The 19,094-nt window shown below is 44.5% G+C and overlaps 1 protein-coding gene across 4 annotated transcripts in view; it reads left to right on the top strand.

The window, feature by feature from the left end:
- Nucleotides 1-19,094, top strand: part of LOC135510915 (cullin-9-like) — a 70,248-nt gene that overhangs the window by 5,840 nt on the left and 45,314 nt on the right. For 3 of the 4 annotated variants that reach the window (XM_064932242.1, XM_064932243.1, XM_064932245.1), the window contains exons 3-14: nt 5,246-5,400; nt 5,897-6,484; nt 6,647-6,827; nt 6,990-7,180; nt 7,332-7,722; nt 8,025-8,217; nt 8,323-8,524; nt 8,697-8,890; nt 9,010-9,206; nt 12,155-12,392; nt 13,024-13,129; nt 13,385-13,612. In XM_064932242.1, coding sequence (XP_064788314.1) covers nt 5,246-5,400; nt 5,897-6,484; nt 6,647-6,827; nt 6,990-7,180; nt 7,332-7,722; nt 8,025-8,217; nt 8,323-8,524; nt 8,697-8,890; nt 9,010-9,206; nt 12,155-12,392; nt 13,024-13,129; nt 13,385-13,612 — 2,864 coding nt within the window. The remainder of the gene's footprint in view (nt 1-5,245; nt 5,401-5,896; nt 6,485-6,646; nt 6,828-6,989; nt 7,181-7,331; nt 7,723-8,024; nt 8,218-8,322; nt 8,525-8,696; nt 8,891-9,009; nt 9,207-12,154; nt 12,393-13,023; nt 13,130-13,384; nt 13,613-19,094) is intronic. The other variant, XM_064932244.1, reaches the window with a different exon arrangement.

Genomic DNA, 19,094 nt, shown 5'->3' with positions numbered 1-19,094 from the left:
TAGGAGCAAGCCCATGTAATGCTTTGTAGGTTAGCTGTAAAACTTTGAAATCATCCTTTGCCTTAACAGGAAGCCAGTGTAGCGAGGTTAGCACTGGAGTAATATGATCATTTTTTTTGGTTCAAGTCAAGATTCTAGAAAAACATTCAGATTTAAGGAGGAGTCTGTTATTTGCTTTCTAATGATCATGATCTTTTCCTCAAAGAAGTTCATGAGTTTATCACTGCTGAAGTGAAAGCCATCTTCTATTGAGGAATGCTGCTTTTTAGATAGTTTTGCGACAGTATCAAAAATACATTTTGGCTTGTTCTTATATTCCTCACTTAAGTTGGAGAAATAGGATGATCGAGCAGCAGTGTGGGCTCTTCGATACTGCATGGTACTGTCTTTCCAAGCTAGTTGGAAGACTTCCGTTTGGTGTGACGCCATTTCCGTTCCAATTTTGTAGAAGCTTGCTTCAGAGCTCGGGTATTTTCTGTGTACTAGGGAGCTAGTTTCTTATGACATGTATTTTTGTTTTTAGGGATGCATCTGCATCTAGGATATTGCACAAGGTTAAATTGAGTTCCTCAATTAGGTGGTTAACTGATTTTTGTGCTCTGCCGTCCTTGGGTAGGCGGAGGGATTCTGGAAGGGCATCTAGGAATCTTTGGGTTGTTTGATAATTTATACCACGTCTTTTGATGATCCTTGGTTGGGGTCTGAGCAGATTATTTGTTGTGATTGCAAACGTAATAAAATTGTGGTCCGATAGTCCAGGATTATGAGGAAAAACATTAAGATCCACAACATTTATTCCACGGGACAAAACTAGGTCCAGAGTATGACTGTGGCAGTGAGTAGGTCTGGAGACATGTTGGACAAAACCCACTGAGTCGATGATAGCTCCGAAAGCCTTTTGGAGTGGGTCTGTGGACTTTTCCCATGTGAATATTAAAGTGACCAAAAATTGGAATATTATCTGCCATGACTACAAGGTCCAATAGGAATTCAGGGAACTCAGTGAGGAACGATGTATATGGTCCAGGAGGCCTGTAAACAGTAGCTATTAAAAGTGATTGAGTAGGTTGCATAGATTTCATGACTCGAAGCTCAAAATACGAAAATGTTTTGTTTTTTTTGTAAATTGAAATTTGCTATCATAAATGTTAGCAACACCTCCGCCTTTGCGGGACACGCGAGGGATATGGTCACTAGTGTAACCAGGAGGTGAGGCCTCATTTAACACAGTAAATTCATCAAGCTTAAGCCATGTTTCAGTCAGGCCAATCACATCAAGATTATGATAAGTGATTAGTTCATTGACTATAACTGCCTTGGAGGTGAGAGATCTAACATTAAGTAGCCCTATTTTGAGATGTGAGGAATCATAATCTCTTTCAATAATGGCAGGAAGTCTTTATTCCAGTGAGATTTCTAAAGCGAACACCGACATGTTTAGTTTTGCCCATCCTAGGTCGAAGCACAGACACGGTCTCAATGGGGATAGCTGAACTGACTACACTGACTGCTAGTGGCAGATGCTACTTAGCTGGCAGGCTGGCTAACAAAAAAATAGAAAGAATTTAAGCAAAAAATATATTTATTTTTGCAAAAAAAGCAACATTAATTTCAACATACATCATCCTATTTCCTATGTGGTCAACACAATCCTTTGCTATGCTGTCAAACCATGTCCAGATAAAGTGTCTGGAGTGAAGAAGTTCACTGAAAAAAAAGTAGAGCAAGGGAAAAACTAAAAATTATAAACAGTAATTAAAAAGTAAAAACTGTCAGGTAGCAAAGTAAGGTTAGCAACAAAACGCACAGCAGCACATAAACAAGTCTACAAGTTGTGACTGGAATGGGCTTTATTACATACATAAATACTCCTCAGTTTCATCAGTTGTCTGGGTGGTTTGTTCTCAGTCGATCCCGCAGGTGAAGAAGCCGGATGTGGAGGTCGTGTGCTGGCGTGGTTACACGTTGGAGGCGGCTTATGGTAATTTTAATGTTAATTTATCTGGCAACAGCTCTGGTGGACATTCCTGACGTCAGCATACCAATTGCACACTACCTCAACTTGAGACATCTGTGGCATTATGTTGTGACAAAACTGCACATTTTAGTGTCCTTTTATTGTCACTAGCACAGGGTGCACCTGTGTAATGATCATGCTGTTTCATCAGCTTCTTGATATGTCACACCTGTCAGGTGGATGGATTATATTGGCAAAAATAAATAATCTTTTTAACTGTACTGCCACTTTTTAAGCTTTCTTAGCAACTTTCTGCTGGAGAGGAAATGTAGAAATATATGACCTTTTTAAATTTCTTCCCCAATTTCATGGTATCCAATTGGTAGTTAGTCTTGTCTCATCGCTGCAACTCCCATACGGACTCGGGAGAGGTGAAGGTCGAGAGCCGTACGTCCTCCGAAACCCAACCAAGCCGCCCTGCTTCTTGACACAATGCCCACTTAACCCAGAAGTCAGGCCCACCAATGTGTCAGAGGAAACACCGTACACCTGCGACCGTGTCAGTGTGCACTGCGCCTGGCATGCCACAGGCGTCGCTAGTGCGCGATGGGACAAGGACATCCCTGCTGACCAAACCCTCCCCTAACCTGGACGATGCTGGGCCAATTGTATGCCGTCCCTTAGGTCTCCCGGTCGCGGCCGGCTGCGACAGAGCCTGGACTCGAACCCAGAATCTCTAGTGGCACAGCTAGGAGGCCTGAAATTTATATTTTCTAACATGCTTTATGAAAACAGTAGAACATTCATTGAATTTGGCTGTTTTATTTTTATTGTAGGCTACTTTTTCTTTATTAAGCCACTCACAATGTTTTTACTCTAACAAAAACAAGTTGAACCCCTTTTTTCTCTGCAATTTTCGATCTTGACTCATCGCTGCAACTCCCCAACGAGCTCGGGAGAGGCGAAGGTGGAGCCATGCGTCCTCCAAAACATGACCTGCCTAACCGCGCTCCTTAACACCTGCCAGCTTAACCCGGAAGCCAGCCGCACCAATGTGTTGGAGGAAACACCGTCCAACTGGCGCCATCGGCAGGCTGCAGGCACCGGCCCACCACAAGGAGTCGCTAGAGTGCAATGAGCTAAATAAAGCCCCATCTGCCAAACCCTCCCCGAACACGGACGATGCTGGGCCAATTGTGCACAATCCTTTGGGGCCATGGCCGGTTGTGGAACAACCTGGGAATGAACCCAGGTCTGTAGTAACGACTATATCACTGCGATGCAGTGCCTTTAGACCGCTGCGCCACTAGGGAGGCCAAAAAAAACAAATGAAGATCTGAATGTGTGTGCTCTGCTGTCTTGTATAGAATTGCCTCTTGGTTTCTGTACATTTTTAATTCCCTCCTTAGGCTATGAGGCTCACAATCTTGTGGAATTTTATTCGATGTAACTTCTATCAGGAAGGGCTGAGACATTTGACATGACGCTAAGGGCAGCTCTGCATTCCCGTCAGTGTCTGTCACTAACTGACTGTTTGTTTTCATTGCTGAGCCCTGTTGAGGAAATACGCGAGTACACAGGAGATCTCTTGAACCCTGTCTGTGTTTACACTTTTGACATATTCTGAGGTGATATGAGCTGATATGGTTGTAAAGGCCTTTGCTTTGTCACAAAGGTTGCGTTTTCACTAATTGGTCTTTTGACCAATAAGGTCAGCTCTGAAAAATATTTGATGTGAAAAGATCTGATGTGATTGGGTAAAAGACCAATTAGTGGAAAACATAATTGGGCTGCCTGTAATCTTAGTCACACACTTCTGCACTTAAATATATTTGTTCACATGGATTTCTTGGTGCAAGTGCAAAAACAAAGCACATCATTTTAAGTACTATTACCATGCCAGGATTTTAGGTTGTCTTGTAAGTGCAAATTGAGTGAAACTGAAATGTATTGTTAATCAGGTGATTAAGATGATTAAGCTCTGGTATATCTCAACTCTCCTGGGACAGTGGTAACCACCTCATTAGACACTAGATGACAATTTTGCTTAATGTTTAAACACCCATTTTTTTAATTTTTTTTTTTAAATCATAAAGTTCCACTTCAATTCATAATGCAGAATAATGGTTCTATTACGTATGTATGACCGCTAGAGCCGGGTGAATAAGTTTTATCTACTTGAAAGTCTAGCGGAAACTACAGCTTTTTAAATGCCGACACGAAACCTTCTCTGGAGATGGTTTTGAAGCGCCACTGAATGGGCATTTTACTTGTTTGTAAAATAAGGCCGCTTCAGAAGCGGGGCCGACGTCCATCACTAGGTGACCAGAACTGTCAATCAAATAATCTTGAGCTACCTACGCGTAGCCTGCCGGCAGACCAGACCTAAAAAAGTACTTTGAAGGTCGTGAGATAATATTTAGTTGAAAGAAAACACATCTTCTGTTAGGAATCGGCTCCTACGATTCCGTATTTTTGGAATGGAGGAGACTGATTTAGTTCTGTACTTCTGAGAACACAAACACTCACATCTTTCATAGCAAGTTAGCAAAGGACTGAGGGAGGGGGGAGGGGCACAGTAGAAGCAGGCCGGCCACCAGGCAGACAGTTAGAACCGTGCACTAGGGCTGTCTATCGGCAATCAAAAGCTGTATCTCTTAATGGAATGCTGTATTTTGCAATTAATTGGCTTGCAATGTCTCGCAACTGTCACAAACCGGCTCGAAGTCTGTAACAAAAAGGGAGACAACGTGGAGATTAGGAATAACAAAAATATATTTATTAACTGAGGTAACGTAAATACAATTAGCAATGGTATGTGTAATCAGTGTACGTGAGTGGTTGCGTGCATAAATGTGTTTAAAGGTGCCAAAGCAAACAAACAAAACGGCCACACAAATGCCATAACCAAAATCTAACAGTGTGTCTGCATGGAGAGGGTCTCCTCAATGAATGGGGAAGAGGTGTAATTATCCCGGGACAAACCCGGGCCCAGGTGTGTCCCTCCCAGCTCCTCCCGCCGAACATCCTAATAAGAGAAACGAGCAAAGAGAAAGAATACGGCAGACCGAGTGGGAGGGCCGTCACACAACTTCAGTAAAGCAGAGCCAATCATCATTGAATAGGCTAGGATATTCTACATGCAACATTCTGCATCATTAGCGTCGAAAAAGTGCAGGCGAGCAAGCTGCACTGTGATTTTAAATTGTGTGTGGGGAGAGAGGGTGAGAGAGCACGAGGGAGAGTGTGTCCACCTAAAATAACAATGGAGCTTCTGTCTTCCCCCAGGGAGCCGTGCCTATGTGCTCCTGTCACTCAGCCAGCAGGATGGTATTGAGCAGCACATGGACTTTGACAATCGCTACACCCTCCTGGAGCTGTTTGCAGAGACCACCTCCTCTGAGGAGCATGGCATCTCTTTTGAGGGAATCCACCTCCCTCAGGTAGCTACCAAATCACATTCTATGTCTATGTACACTACTTTTACTCATCAATGTGTTCCAACATGTACCTCTAGATCAGGGCACGCCAACCCTGTTCCTGGAGAGCTACTGCCCTGTAGGTTTTCACTCCAACCCTGTTCCTGGAGAGCCACTGCCCTGTAGGTTTTCACTCCAACCCTGTTACTGGAGAGCTACTGCCCTGTAGGTTTTCACTCCGACCCTGTTCCTGGAGAGCTACTGCCCTGTAGGTTTTCACTCCAACACTGTTCCTGGAGAGCTACTGCCCTGTAGGTTTTCACTCCAACCTGAATCTAATGCACTTGATTTAAATAATTAGCTGGTTGATAAGCTGAATCAGCTTATTTACAACTGGAGTTGGAGTGAAAACCAACTGGAGGGTAGCTGTCCAGGAACTGGGTTGGAGAACCCTGTCGTAGATTAAACCAGTAAATTACCTATTGCTAAGATGGAATGTGACGTTTCCTGTGTGCTCCAGATCCCAGGGAAGCTACTGTTCTCCCTGGTGAAGCGGTACCTGTGTGTGACGTCCCTGATGGACAAGCTCAACACGGCAGGGGTGGAGTCAAGCTCTGAGCGGCAAGACGCACTAGGCTCCTCCTCAGGGGCAGGCCACCAGCCAGAGAACCTACGTGTCCAGCGAGAGTTTGAGTTCACCATGGCCATGGCTAACCTCATCTCTGAGCTGGTTCACGTCATGGGTTGGGACCACAACCGGCAACCGCCACAGTCCAGCAGCCTGGCCCAGGGCAGGGCCTGCGGGGAGGACCAGGAGGACGTGCCGCCCCGCCGCATGCTACGCTCCATATTCCAGCCCCGCTTCTCTGCCTCTGCCTTTCCTGTCTTTACCACCTCAAGCATGGCAGCCACAACACCACCCAAGAAGAAGACCGGCAGCGGCTTCAGGACACGCACAGACTTTGCCAGCCGGTCTGCTTACGTGGAATACGTGCAGGACAACCTGAAGAGCGGCATGTTGGTCCGTATGCTGGAGGACTATGAGGAAGTCAGCGCTGGTGATGAGGGGGACTTCCGCTACAGTAACGACGGCTCGCCACCAGTGCAGGTACAAAACATCACACCTGGTATCAGCACACAGCTGGCTCCTGAGATCTGATTAAGGGTTTAGAGTGATGACGGAGTTACAAAAACTTTTATTAACAATATAAGCTCACATTTGCTTCAATGTGATTGTCTTATTGCGGTTTGCTTCTTTTTGTGGCCACAGGTGTACTGGAACTCCCTATCTCGGACCTACTGGGTGCACTGGCACATGGTTGAGATCATGGCCGCGGGCACCAGTGGACAGGGTGAGAAAGACGTCCAGGAGAAGGCCTCCTCCCTGACTGAGACCATCAAGCTAACGGCTGGTAAGAGGGGGTCACCTGCACCCATAGACTCACACTTAAGTAAGTGACTTTCAACAATAGCGTGGCTCCGAAAGCATCAAGGCACATGAACTTTGAGCCCTAATGCACTTGCAGGTTATTCTGTAAACTCAACAAAATGCCCAAATATTGTTTTATTAGTAACTGTCTAATATTGTTGGTGTTGTGCTCCCTTATATGTAGTGAGTCAGACATTCTTCTCCAAGCCTCCTGGTGGGCTGTACTCGTTGCCTTACCTGGCTGAGGGGTTGCATGCTGATGGCGCCACCCTGAGCCGGGCTGAGTGGTGGGAAGTGCTCTTCTTCATCAAGAAGCTAGAACCAAAGCAACAGCAGGAGATCAACAACATCCTACGTCAGAGCCTCGATGAACAGGCAAGTGTCCATCACTCCATCCTCCCATCTGGCTTCAAATCCCTCACTCTCTAATCTAATCATTCTTCCTGTTCTTTTCATGACTCTCAGCCCCCATGCAAGTTGACCGTAGATTTAATGTTTTTTGACTTGCTTCTCTCTGCTTTGTCAGATGTCAGACGCAGATGAGGCCACTCTTATCCGGCTGTCGGTGCCAGGCGAGGTGGCCCGTAAGTTGCTCCACTACCTGAAGCAGACCCTGCAGAACTCGTGTCTGTGGGACCTGCTCTGCTCCCACTCCTTCTCTAAACACTACATGCGGCGCGGTGGGGGAGGCCTGGAGGATGACGAGCTGCTGCCCGACGGCTGCCCGGGCTCTTCTGGCCTGGGAGGAGGACAGGGCACCTCTTCATCTGCTGGCACTGCTTCCTCCTCCTCTGTCATGGGCTCATTTTCTAAGAAGCCTAAGAAGGAGAGTCCTACAAACTATATCTCTGACACCGAGTCTGAATTGCCCATGGAAGAGTCTAACTACTCAGAAGACCTGGAGGAGAAGATGAAAGGTGTGGCAGTCAGTGTGTTTGAGCGTTGTTTGTTTTTTTCAGTTGGAAAACTACCTCTAGCTGTAGCCAACACCTTTTTTCCATTGAAAGACAAGTGAAACCATTTTTGTTGTTGTAGCAAAACATTTTGCAATGTGAAAATGAAAACGAGTGTTAATTTGACAAATTCAGGTAGATCCCTCCCAATTTCAGTCCATTTGCTTCCGTTGGTTCCCAGTGAATACACCCCAGGATACAGGATGATTTACTTGATGACAGCCATTCTTACTCTAACATGCTTTGCCTTGTGTTTTCCCCACCAGTGTTCAACAACTCCAAGGTGCAGGGCAAGAAGACGGCCCTGGAGAAGCTTGGGGAGGTGGTGGACATCATGAAGAAGAGTGGCTCAGATCCAGTCCAGCAGCTGGCTGGGATCAAGTTTATCACCAAGGTCCTAGAGGACGAGGGGCCTCAGGAAAGGAGCACCCTCAGGACAGATGCTGTCCAGACCATCCGGTAAGGCTGCTGCCTGCACATTTCCTCTCTTATAGGGTCACATTTGACATTTGTGTCCTCCCAACACGATCTTTGACTTTTCTCTGACCCCCCCCCTCCCCACAGGGATAAAGTCCTGAAGCTTGTGGTCGACATGCTGTGTGGGCAGCCCAAGGAGAATGTGGTCAGCACCCTGCGTTTCACCCGCACCCTCATGGTCAAGTACGAGTGGAGGGTCTCCTTTGCCACGGAGGGGGGCGTCAAAGCCATCCTCTCTTGTATGCAGGAATACCCCACTGTTCCACAGATCCAGCAAGTTGCCCTGGCGGTGAGTTCCCAATCACTTTGTTGTGAGTTGTTTTTACTCCCGCCAGTTATGTAATCTAGCTAGATTTCTTATGCAGTTTTAGGGGATGACAAGTAATGAGAACTCTATAGCTGTAAAGTAGAAGCTTTCTATCATGTTTCTGTCCACGATTGATTTCTTCCCTCCGCTCTAGACTCTGATGGTCGTCACAGGCGCCAGTAAGTATAACCTTAGCAGCATGAGCAGTTGCTGTCTTCCTCTTTCTGAGTCGGCCACACCCATGATGCTCGGAGTCTTTGCCAGTATTGGCTCTGCCACCCCCGAGGGCTCCAAGGGACTGCTGGCTGCCATCCCTGCTGCCATTGAACTGATGCTCAACACACCTGGGTATGTCATTTGCTCCTCGACCGGCTCTCAAAGTGAATGTTAACATGCCCAACCCCTATAATGAGACTGCTTTTGTTACAGTAGAGGCTAAGGGATATCTGCTCTCTCTCTCCTACCAGGTGTATGTTGTCGGTAAGGAACGGTCTGTTGGTGATCATCATGCTGATCTCTAGTAGTAAGAGCCTGGCGGAGCAGCTGGTGGCCTGTGATGTCAGCACCGTGCTCAAGAAGTGCCTCGCGGCGTCACGGCCAGAGAAATGGCTGGCCATCATCGCCCTCAACCACATCTCCATGGACCACAAGCTGGAGAAAAAAGGTGCGATTTCACTGCTCATCTGAACAGACTCATCAATAAGTGCTGAGTTACGGTTATGTATTGGCGTTCCTAGCTGGCTAGTTGCACATGAGCTTTTTCTGCCACGCCTCTTGTATTACTATGATAGTTCCTTCTAACAATAAATAAACAAAGAAAATATGACATCCCTTTCTTATGGGCTTATGTCCCAATGTGGACAACGGTTTTTTCGGGATCAAAATTGGGTTTAGGTGTTAGTTGTGGTGGGGGCATGGCCATTTTAGAGGCTCTCCTGTTGGCCACAGTAATACAATTTTGCTTTTTTTAAAGCCAATTTCATGCAATTCTACACATTTTTCCATGAGACAGAGAAATTCGCTGTAAAATACAATTTCCTGCAATTTTACACCTTGCCATGAGGCTGAGAGGAAAATGTGCAGTTTTAAAGCAAATTTCCTGCAATTCTACACTTTTTGCCACGGCTATCAGAGTGACTCAAACATTAAAGCAAAATCAAAGGGGCCCCATGCCATGACAAAAATACTACAATTTGGGATTCTCCCTGACTGTCTAAGTTTCGTTTTGGTGATTTTCCTGGAGAGAAGTGGCTTCTTTGCTTCCCTTCTTGACACCAGACCATCCTCCAAAAGTCTTTGCCTCACTGTGCGTGCAGATTAGAGGTCAACCGATTAATCGGAATGGCCGATTTAATTAGGGCCGATTTCAAGTTCTCATAACAATCGGAAATCGGTATTTTTGGGCGCGGATTTCCGATTATTATTTTTTGTATACCTTTTATTTAACTAGGCAAGTCAGTTAAGAACACATTCTTATTTTCAATGACGGCCTAGGAACTGTGGGTTAACTGCCTTGTTCAGGGGCAGAACGACAGATTTTCAACTTGTCAGCTCAGGGGTCCAATCTTGCAACCGCACAGTTAACTAGTCCAACGCTCTAACCATTGCACTCCACGAGTAGGCTACCTGTTATGTGAATGCAGTAGAAGCCAAGGTAAATAGCTAGCTAGCATTAAACTTATATTATAAAAAACAATAAATCATAATACCTAGTTATAACTACTAATCCAGTTTAGTAGGCAATATTAACCAGGTGAAATTGTCATTTCTCTTGTGTTCATCGCATCGCTCATTGCGAACTAATTTGCCAGAATTTTACGTAATTATGACATACATTGAAGGTTGTGCAATGTAACAAGAATATTTAGACTTAGGAATGCCACCCGTTAGATAACATACCGAACGGTTCCGTATTTCACTGAAATAATAAACGTTTTGTTTTTGAAATGATAGTTTCCGGATTTGATCATATTAATGACCAAAGGCTCTTATTTCTGTGTGTTATTATGTTATAATTAAGTCTGATTTGACAGAGCAGTCTGACTGAGCAGCAGCAGGCCCATAATCATTAATTCAAACAGCACTTTCGTGCGTTTCGCCAGCAGCTCTTCGCAAGCACAGCGCTGGTTATGACTTCATGCCTATCAGCCTAATGGCTGGTGTAACAGATGTGAAATGGCTAGCTAGTCAGCTGGGTGTGCGCTAATACTGTTTCAAACTTCACTCGCTTTTAGATTTGGAGTAGTTATTCCCCGCGGCTTTTGTGACGCGATGGGTAACGATGCTTCGATGGTGGCTGTTGTCGATGTGTTCCTGGTTCGAGCCCAGGTAGGGGCAAGGACGGGGACGGAAGCTATACTGTTACACCAGCAATACTATAGTGCCTATAAGAACATCCAATAGTCAAAGGTATATGAAATACAAATGGTATAGAGAGAAATAGTCCTATAAATACTATATTAACTACAACCTAAAACCTCTTACCTTGGAATATTAAAGTCTCATGTTAAAAGGAACCACCAACTTTCATATGTTCTCATGTTCTGAGCAAGGAACTGAAACGTTAGCTTTCTTACATGGCACATATTGCACTTTTACTTTCTTCTCCAACACTTTGTTTTTGCATTATTTAAACCAAATTGAACATTTTTCATTATTTATTTGAGGCTAAATAGATTTTATTGATGTTTTATATTAAGTTAAAATTATTGTTGTAATTGTCATTATTACAAACAAAAAAAAGGCAGATTTTTAATCGGCATCGGCATTGAAAAATCATAATCGGTTGACCTCTAGTGCAGATGCACTCACCTGCCTGCCTGCTGCCATTCCTGAGCAAGCTCTGTACTGGTGGTGTCTCGATCCCACAGCTGAATCAACTTTAGGAGAAGGTCCTGGAGCTTGCTGGACTTTCTTAGGTGCCCTTAATCCTTCTTCACAACAATTGAACCGCTCTCCTTGAAGTTCTTGATGATCCGATAAATGGTTGATTAAGGTGCAAACTTACTGGCAGCAATATCCTTGCCTGTGAAGCCCTTTTTGTGCAAAGCAATGATGACTGCACGTGTTTCCTTGCAGGTAACCATGGTTGACAGAGGAAGAACAATGATTCCAAGCACCACCCTACTTTTGAAGCTTCCAGTCTGTTATTCAAACTCAATCAGCATGACAGAGTGATCTCCAGCCTTGTCCTTGTCAACACTCACACCTGTGTTAACGAGAGAATCACTGACATGATGTCAGCTGGTCCTTTTGTGGCAGGGCTGAAATTAAGTGGAAACGTTTTTGGGTGATTCAGTTCATTTGCATGGCAAAGAGGGACTTTGCAATAAATTTCAATTCAGCTGATCACTCTTCATAACATTCTGGAATATATGCAAATTGCCATCATACAAACTGAGGCAGCAGACTTTGCGGAAATTAATATTTGTGTCATTCTCAAGGCCACGACTGTACATACTTTAAGTTTACACTGAATGTTTTTCCATTATTTTCTATTTTCATAAGTTATGTGGCCCATAAAAACACTTAGGTGGGCCGCCCAGTACTTTTCTATGCACAACCCTGGACAAAGAGGATTAAGTAAGTTCTGTTCTGAATATGTCCCCTCAGAGTTGATGGAGGAGTTGGACTTCAAGGATGCGGAGCTAAAGATGCTGGTGGTGAGTCTGAAAGAGATGACAGCCAACAAGGAGGTGATCCTGACCCTGGAGCAGCTGCTCTGTGACAACTCCTCCCAGCTAGAGGAGGAGTGCAACCAGGTGACCCGTAGCCGAGAGACCTACCAGGACCTGGTGCGCCTCATGGACCAGCACCGGGCTGACCGGGCCACACAGCTCTCCATCCTCAGGTGAGACGGCGCTTTTTCGAAACTGTAACATGAAAAATGGTTCGGTACTAGAATTTGTTACTTTCGGTACATCTGTAAAGTGTGTCTCACATCATATACGGATTGAGTCTATCTAGTAATTTGTCTGAATCTTCTTAAGGGAGCAGAATAAGCTAGCCAGGATGCTTGCGCATGCAGAAGACTCGGCTATGAGACTCGGTTTGCTCTAATATGCACTGTCAACTGTGGGACATTTTTATAGACCGGTGTGTGCTTTTCCAAATCATGTCCAGTCAATTGAATTTACCACAGGTGGACTCCAATCTAGTTGTAGAAACATCTGAAGGATGATCAATGGAAACAGGATACACCTGAGCTCAATTTAGAGTCTCATAGCAAAGGGGCTGAATACTTATGTAAATAAGCAAAAAATTACATTAGCAAAAATGTCAACCTGTTTTTGCTTTGTTATTGTGTGTAGATTGCTGAGGAAATTATTTTATTTAATCAAATTTAGAATAATGCTGTAACATAACAAAATGTGGAAAAACTAAAGTGGTCTGAATACTTTCCGAATGGCACTGTATATATGCAATGCATGTATTGTGTCAGGTGGTTACAGTTGTGACTGTTTTTATATTATCTCCTGTAGAATATTGAACAAGGTCTTGGACAATTACCAGGAGGATCTGCTTCCATGGCATGAGAACATAGAACCATGCTTGTCTTCTATGACCACATTCATCAATGACCGTGAGGTAAGAAAGATCTTCCCACATGTGGCTGATGGCACCTTAATTGGGGAGGACTGGCTCATAGTAATGACTCAAATGGAATGGTATCAAACATATGGTTTCAATGTATTTGATTTCAATCCATTCCAGCCATTATTTTGACCTGTCCTCACCAGCATCCTGTGGATCCTCCATGATTATAAATGCATAGCTATAATCCTGTGTTTCTATTTTAGCTAATGGTCATGACACAAGTTTTTCTCTTTTTTTTCCCCCTAGGTTGTCCAGCAGCTCATCCGCTTCCTGTATCGCCTGGCCTCTCTGAACAAAGACTATGCCGTGGTGATGTGTCGTCTGGGCACAAAGGAAGCCCTGGTCAAGGCGCTGGACAAGCACAGTGTCAACTTGCTTATGGTCACAGAGCTGCGGGACTTAATCACAGACTGTGATAAGTACGCCAATCTCTACAAGAAAATGACCACCAGTGTTCTGGCTGGTTGCATACAGGTTTAGTACAAGTGCTACTATCTAACTATTCAGCAGTTATATTTTAACTCCACATTGTTTTGTTTTTCCACAGCTAAATCTATTGTTCTTTAATTAAAAATAAAATAATAATTACCTCGACATGGTCAAATAACTCAAGCATAGATTGGTAACTTTTGAGTAACTTTGTTAAAAAGAATGGCATCGATTCACTATAGGTGGCGCTGTCATGATCATTCACTTAAATCGTCATATCCGCCACCCCGTTTGACCTAGTGACTTGAAACATTGTTTAGTTGTCAAATTTGCCTCAAGGACCCATAAGGTCCATTAGTATAGATTTCCCTCCATCTTTGACATTTGCAAGACGTGATAGCATGCTAACATGTGCAAAAAAAGACTTTAAAAATCTTATGAACCATATAACCAAAAAACACAATTTGTGATGTAGGCCCATGGTACAGTTGATGTTGGAAGTTTACATACACTTAGGTTGGAGTCAATAAACTTGTTTTTTAACCACTCCACAAATTTCTTGTTGACAAACTATAGTTTTGGCAAGTCGTTAGGACATCTACTTTGTGCATGACACAAGTAATTTTTCCAACAATTGTTTACAGACAGGTTATTTCACTTATAACTCACTGTATCACAATTTCAGTGGGTCAGAAGTTTACATACACTTAATTGACTGTGCCTTTTTAAACAGCTTGGAAAATGTCATAAAATTGTCATGGCTTTAGAAGCTTCTGTTAGGCCAATTGACATAATTTGAGTCAATTAGATGTGTACCTGTGGATGTATTTCAAGGCCTACCTTCAAACTCACCGCCTCTTTGCTTGATCTCATGGGAAGATCAAAAGAAATCAGCCAAGACTTCAGAAAAACAATTGTAGACCTCCACAAGTCAATTTCATCTTTGGGAGTAGTTTCCTTTCGCCTGAAGGTACCACGCTCATCTGTACAAAAAATGGGACCACGTAGCTGTCATACCGCTCAGGAAGGAGACGTGTTCTGTCTCCTAGAGATGAACGTACTTTGGTGCGAAAATGCCAGAACGACAGCAAAGGACCGTGTGAAGATGTTGGAGGAAATGGGTACAAAAGTATCTATATCCACAGTAAAACGAGTCCTAAATCGACATAACCTGAAAGGCCGCTCAGCAAGGAATTAATTTTATTTATTTCACCTTTATTTAACCAGGTAGGCAAGTTGAGAACAAGTTCTCATTTACAATTGCGACCTGGCCAAGATAAAAAAAAAAACAGTTCGACACTTACAACAACACAGAGTTACACATGGAGTAAAACAAGCATAGTCAATAATACAGTAGAAAAATAAGTCTATATACAATGTGAGCAAATGAGGTGAGATAAGGGAGGTAAAAGGCAAAAAAAGGCCATGGTGGTGAAGTAAATACAATATAGCAAGTGAAACACTGGAATGGTAGATTTGCAGTGGAAGAATGTGCAAAATAGAAATAATGGGGTGCAAAGGAGCAAAATAAATAAATACAGTAGGGGGAGAGGTAGTTGTTTGGGCTAAATTATAGATGTGCTATGTACCGGTGCAGTAATCTGTGAGCTGCTTTGACAGCTGGTGCTTAAAGCTAGTGAGGGAGATAAGTGTTTCCAGTTTGAGATTTTTGTAGTTTGTTCCAGTCATTGGCAGCAGAGAACTGGAAGGAGAGGCAGCCAAAGGAAGAATTGGTTTTGGGGGTGACCAGAGAGATATACCTGCTGGAGCGCGTGCTACAGGTGGGTGCTGTTATGGTGACCAGCGAGCTGAGATAATGGGAGACTTTACCTAGTAGGGTCTTGTAGATGACCTGGAGCCAGTGGGTTTGGCGACGAGTATGAAGCGAGGGCCAGCCAACGAGAGCATACAGGTCACAGTGGTGGGTAGTATATGGGGCTTTGGTGACAAAACGGATGGCACTGTGATAGACTGCATCCAATTTATTGAGTAGGGTATTGGAGGCTATTTTGTAAATGACCGCCGAAGTCGAGGATCAGTCGGATGGTCAGTTTTACGACGGTATGTTTGGCAGCACGAGTGAAGGATGCTTTGTTGCGAAATAGGAAGCCAATTCTAGATTTAACTTTGGATTGGAGATATTTGATATGGGTCTGGAAGGAGAGTTTACAGTTGAACCAGACACCTAAGTATTTGTAGTTGTCTACATATTCTAAGTCAGAACCGTCCTGAGTAGTGATGTTGGGCGGGCGGGCAGGTGCAGGCAGCGATCGGTTGACGAGCATGCATTTAGTTTTACTTTTATTTAAGAGCAATTGGAGGCCACGGAAAGAGAGTTGTATGGCATTGGTGTCGTCTGCGTAGAGGTGGATCAGAGACTCACCAGCAGCAAGAGCGACATCATTGATCTATACAGAGAAGAGAGTCGGTCCAAGAATTGAACCCTGTGGCACCCCCACAGAGACTGCCAGAGGCCCGGACAACAGGCCCTCCGATTTGACACACTGAAATCAAATCAGAGAAGTAGTTGGTGAACCAGGCGAGGCAATCATTTAAGAAACCAAGGCTGTCAAGTCTGCCGATGTGGAGATTGACAGAGTCGAAAGCCTTGGCCAGATCAATGAATACGACTGCACAGTAATGTTTCTTATCGATGGCTGTTAAGATATCCTTTAGGACCTTGAGCGTGGCTGAGGTGCACCCATGACCAGCTCTGAAACCAGATTGCATAGCGGAGAAGGTATGGTGGGATTCGAAATGGTCGGTAATCTGTTTGTTGACTTGGCTTTCAAGGTCCTTAGAAGGGCAGGGTAGGATAGATATAGGTAGAGTGCCCCCCCCCCCCCTTGAAGAGGGGCATGACCGCAACTGCTTTCCAATCTTTGGGACCTCAGACGACACGAAAGAGAGTTGAACAGGCTAGTAATAGGGGTGGCAACAATTTCGGCAGATCATTTTTAGAAAGAGAGGGTCCAGATTGTCTAGCCCGGCTGATTTGTAGGGGTCCAGATTTTGCAGCTTTTTCAGAACATCAGCTGACTGGATTTGGAAGAAGGAGAAATGGGGAAGGCTTGTGCGAGTTGCTGTGTGGTGTGCAGTGCTTTTGACCGGGGTAGGGGTAGCCAGGTGGAAAGCATGGCCAGCTGTAGAAAAATGCTTATTGAAATTCTCAATTATATAGTGGATTTATCATTGGCGACAGCGTTTCCTATCCTCAGTGCAGTGGGCAGCTGGGAGGAGGTGTATTTATTCTCCATAGACTTTAGTGTCCCAGAACCTTTTTGAGTTTGTGTTGCAGGAAGCAAATTTCTGCTTAAAAAAGCTAGTCTTGGCTTTTCTAACTGCCTGCGTATATTGGTTTCTAGCTTCCCTGAAAAGTTGCATATCATAGGGGCTGTTCAATGCTAATGCAGAATGCCATAGGATGTTTTTGTGTTGGTTAAGGGCATTCAGGTCTGGAGAGAACCAAGGGCTATATCTGTTCCTGGTTCTACATTTCTTGAATGGGGCATTCTTATTTAAGATGGTGAGGAAGGAATAAAAAATAAAAAAACCCAGGCATCCTCTACTGACGGGATGAGGTCAATATCCTTCCAGGATACCCCGGCCAGGTCGATTAGAAAGGCCTGCTCGCTGAAGTGTTTCAGGGAGCGTTTGACAGTGATGAGTGGAGGTCTTTTGGTCGCTGACCCATTACGGATGCAGGCAATGTGGCAGTGATCGCTGAGATCTTGGTTGAAAACATCAGAGGTGTATTTAGAGGGCAAGTTGGTTAGGATGATGTCTATGAGGGTGCCAGTGTTTACGGCTTTGGGGTGTACCTGGCAGGTTCATTGATAATTTGTTTGAGATTGAGGGCATCAAGCTTAGATTGTAGGATGGCTGGGTTGTTAAGCATGTTCCAGTTTAGGTCACCTAGCAGCACGAGCTCTGAAGATAGATGGGAGGCAATCAGTTCATATATGGTGTCCAGAGCACAGCTGGAGGCAGAGGGTGGTCTATAGCAGGCGGCAACGGTGAGAGACTTGTTTTTAGAGTGGTGATTTTTAAAAGTAGAAGTTCAAATTGTTTGGGTACAGACCTGGATAGTAGGAGAGAACTCTTCCAGGGTTTTTGGTGGTCTTCCTAAGCCAGGATTCTGACACTGCTAGAACATCCGGGTTGGCAGAGTGTGCTAAAGCAGTGAATAAAACAAACTTAGGGAGGAGGCTTCTAATATTAACATGCATGAAACCAAGGCTATTACGGTTCCATAATAGCCTTGTCATCGAAAGAGAGCGCCTGGGGAATAGGAGTGGAGCTAGGCACTGCAGGGCCTGGATTCACCTCTACATCACCAGAGGAACAGAGTAGGATAAGGGTACGGCTAAAAGCTACGAGAATTGTTCGTCTAGAACGTCCGGAACAGAGAGTAAAAGGAGGATTCTGGGGGGCGATAAAATAGCTTCAAGATATAATGTACACACAAAGGTATGGTAGGGTGTGAATACAGTGAAGGTCAACCTAGGTATTGAGTGATGAGAGAGATATTGTCTCTAGAAACATCATTGAAACCAGGTGATGTCATCGCATGTGTGGGTGGTGGAACTGAAAGGTTGGATAAGGTATAATGAGCAGGGATAGTGGCTCTACAGTGAAATAAGCCACTAAACACTAACCAGAACAGCAATGGACAAGGCATATTAACATTAAGGAGAGGCATGCTTAGTCGAGTGATCATAAGGGTCCAGTGGGTAGTGAGGTTGGTTGGGGTAACGGCGATTCACACAACTAGCCAGGCCATCGGTAGCAAGATAGCATAGGATGGAGGTCTGTTTTTAGCCACCTTGTGCGTTTCCATCGGTAGATTAGTGGGGTTCCGTGTGGTAGAAGGGATCAATCCAATTGGCAAAATAGTTATAGTGACCCAAGAAAAATTGTCCGATAGACCTATTCAGATAGCAGCCGATAAGACGGCTAACGATTAGTGGGCCGCAGATGGGCGTTCAGGTAACGTTGCGAGGGAGGGGCCAGTTGGATAACTCCCCCGGGCAGATAACGTTGGTAGTCCAGTCGGGAAGGCCTGGTGGGGCTCCGCATCGGCAGTAAAACGGGTCCGGATAGGTGATTGTAGTCCAGGAGTGGCTGATGGAACTCTTCAGCTGGTTAGCTCCGGAATAATTGATGTTTGCTCCGGGATCGGAGCAGGAAGAAGCCACTGCTCCAAAACCGCCATAAAAAGCCAGACTATGGTTTGCAACTGCACATGAGGACAAAGATTGTACTTTTTGTAGAAATGTCCTCTGGTCTGATGAAACAAAAATAGAATTGTTTGGCCATAATGACCATCGTTATGTTTGGAGTTAAAAGGGGGATCCTTGCAAGCCGAAGAACGCCATCCCAATCTTGAAGCAAGGGGGTAGCAGCATCATGTTGTTGGTTGCTTTGCTGCAAGAGGGACTGGTGCACTTCACAAAATATATGGCAAAATGAGAAAGTAAAATGATGTGCATATATTGAAGCAACATCTCAAGACATCAGTCAGGAA

The sequence above is a fragment of the Oncorhynchus masou genome, chromosome 23, assembly GCF_036934945.1.
Source record: "Oncorhynchus masou masou isolate Uvic2021 chromosome 23, UVic_Omas_1.1, whole genome shotgun sequence".
In the NCBI taxonomy this organism is placed as follows: Eukaryota; Metazoa; Chordata; class Actinopteri; order Salmoniformes; family Salmonidae; genus Oncorhynchus; species Oncorhynchus masou.
Note: the sequence above shows the minus strand (reverse complement) of the source record. Positions and strands in the feature narration are given on the sequence as shown.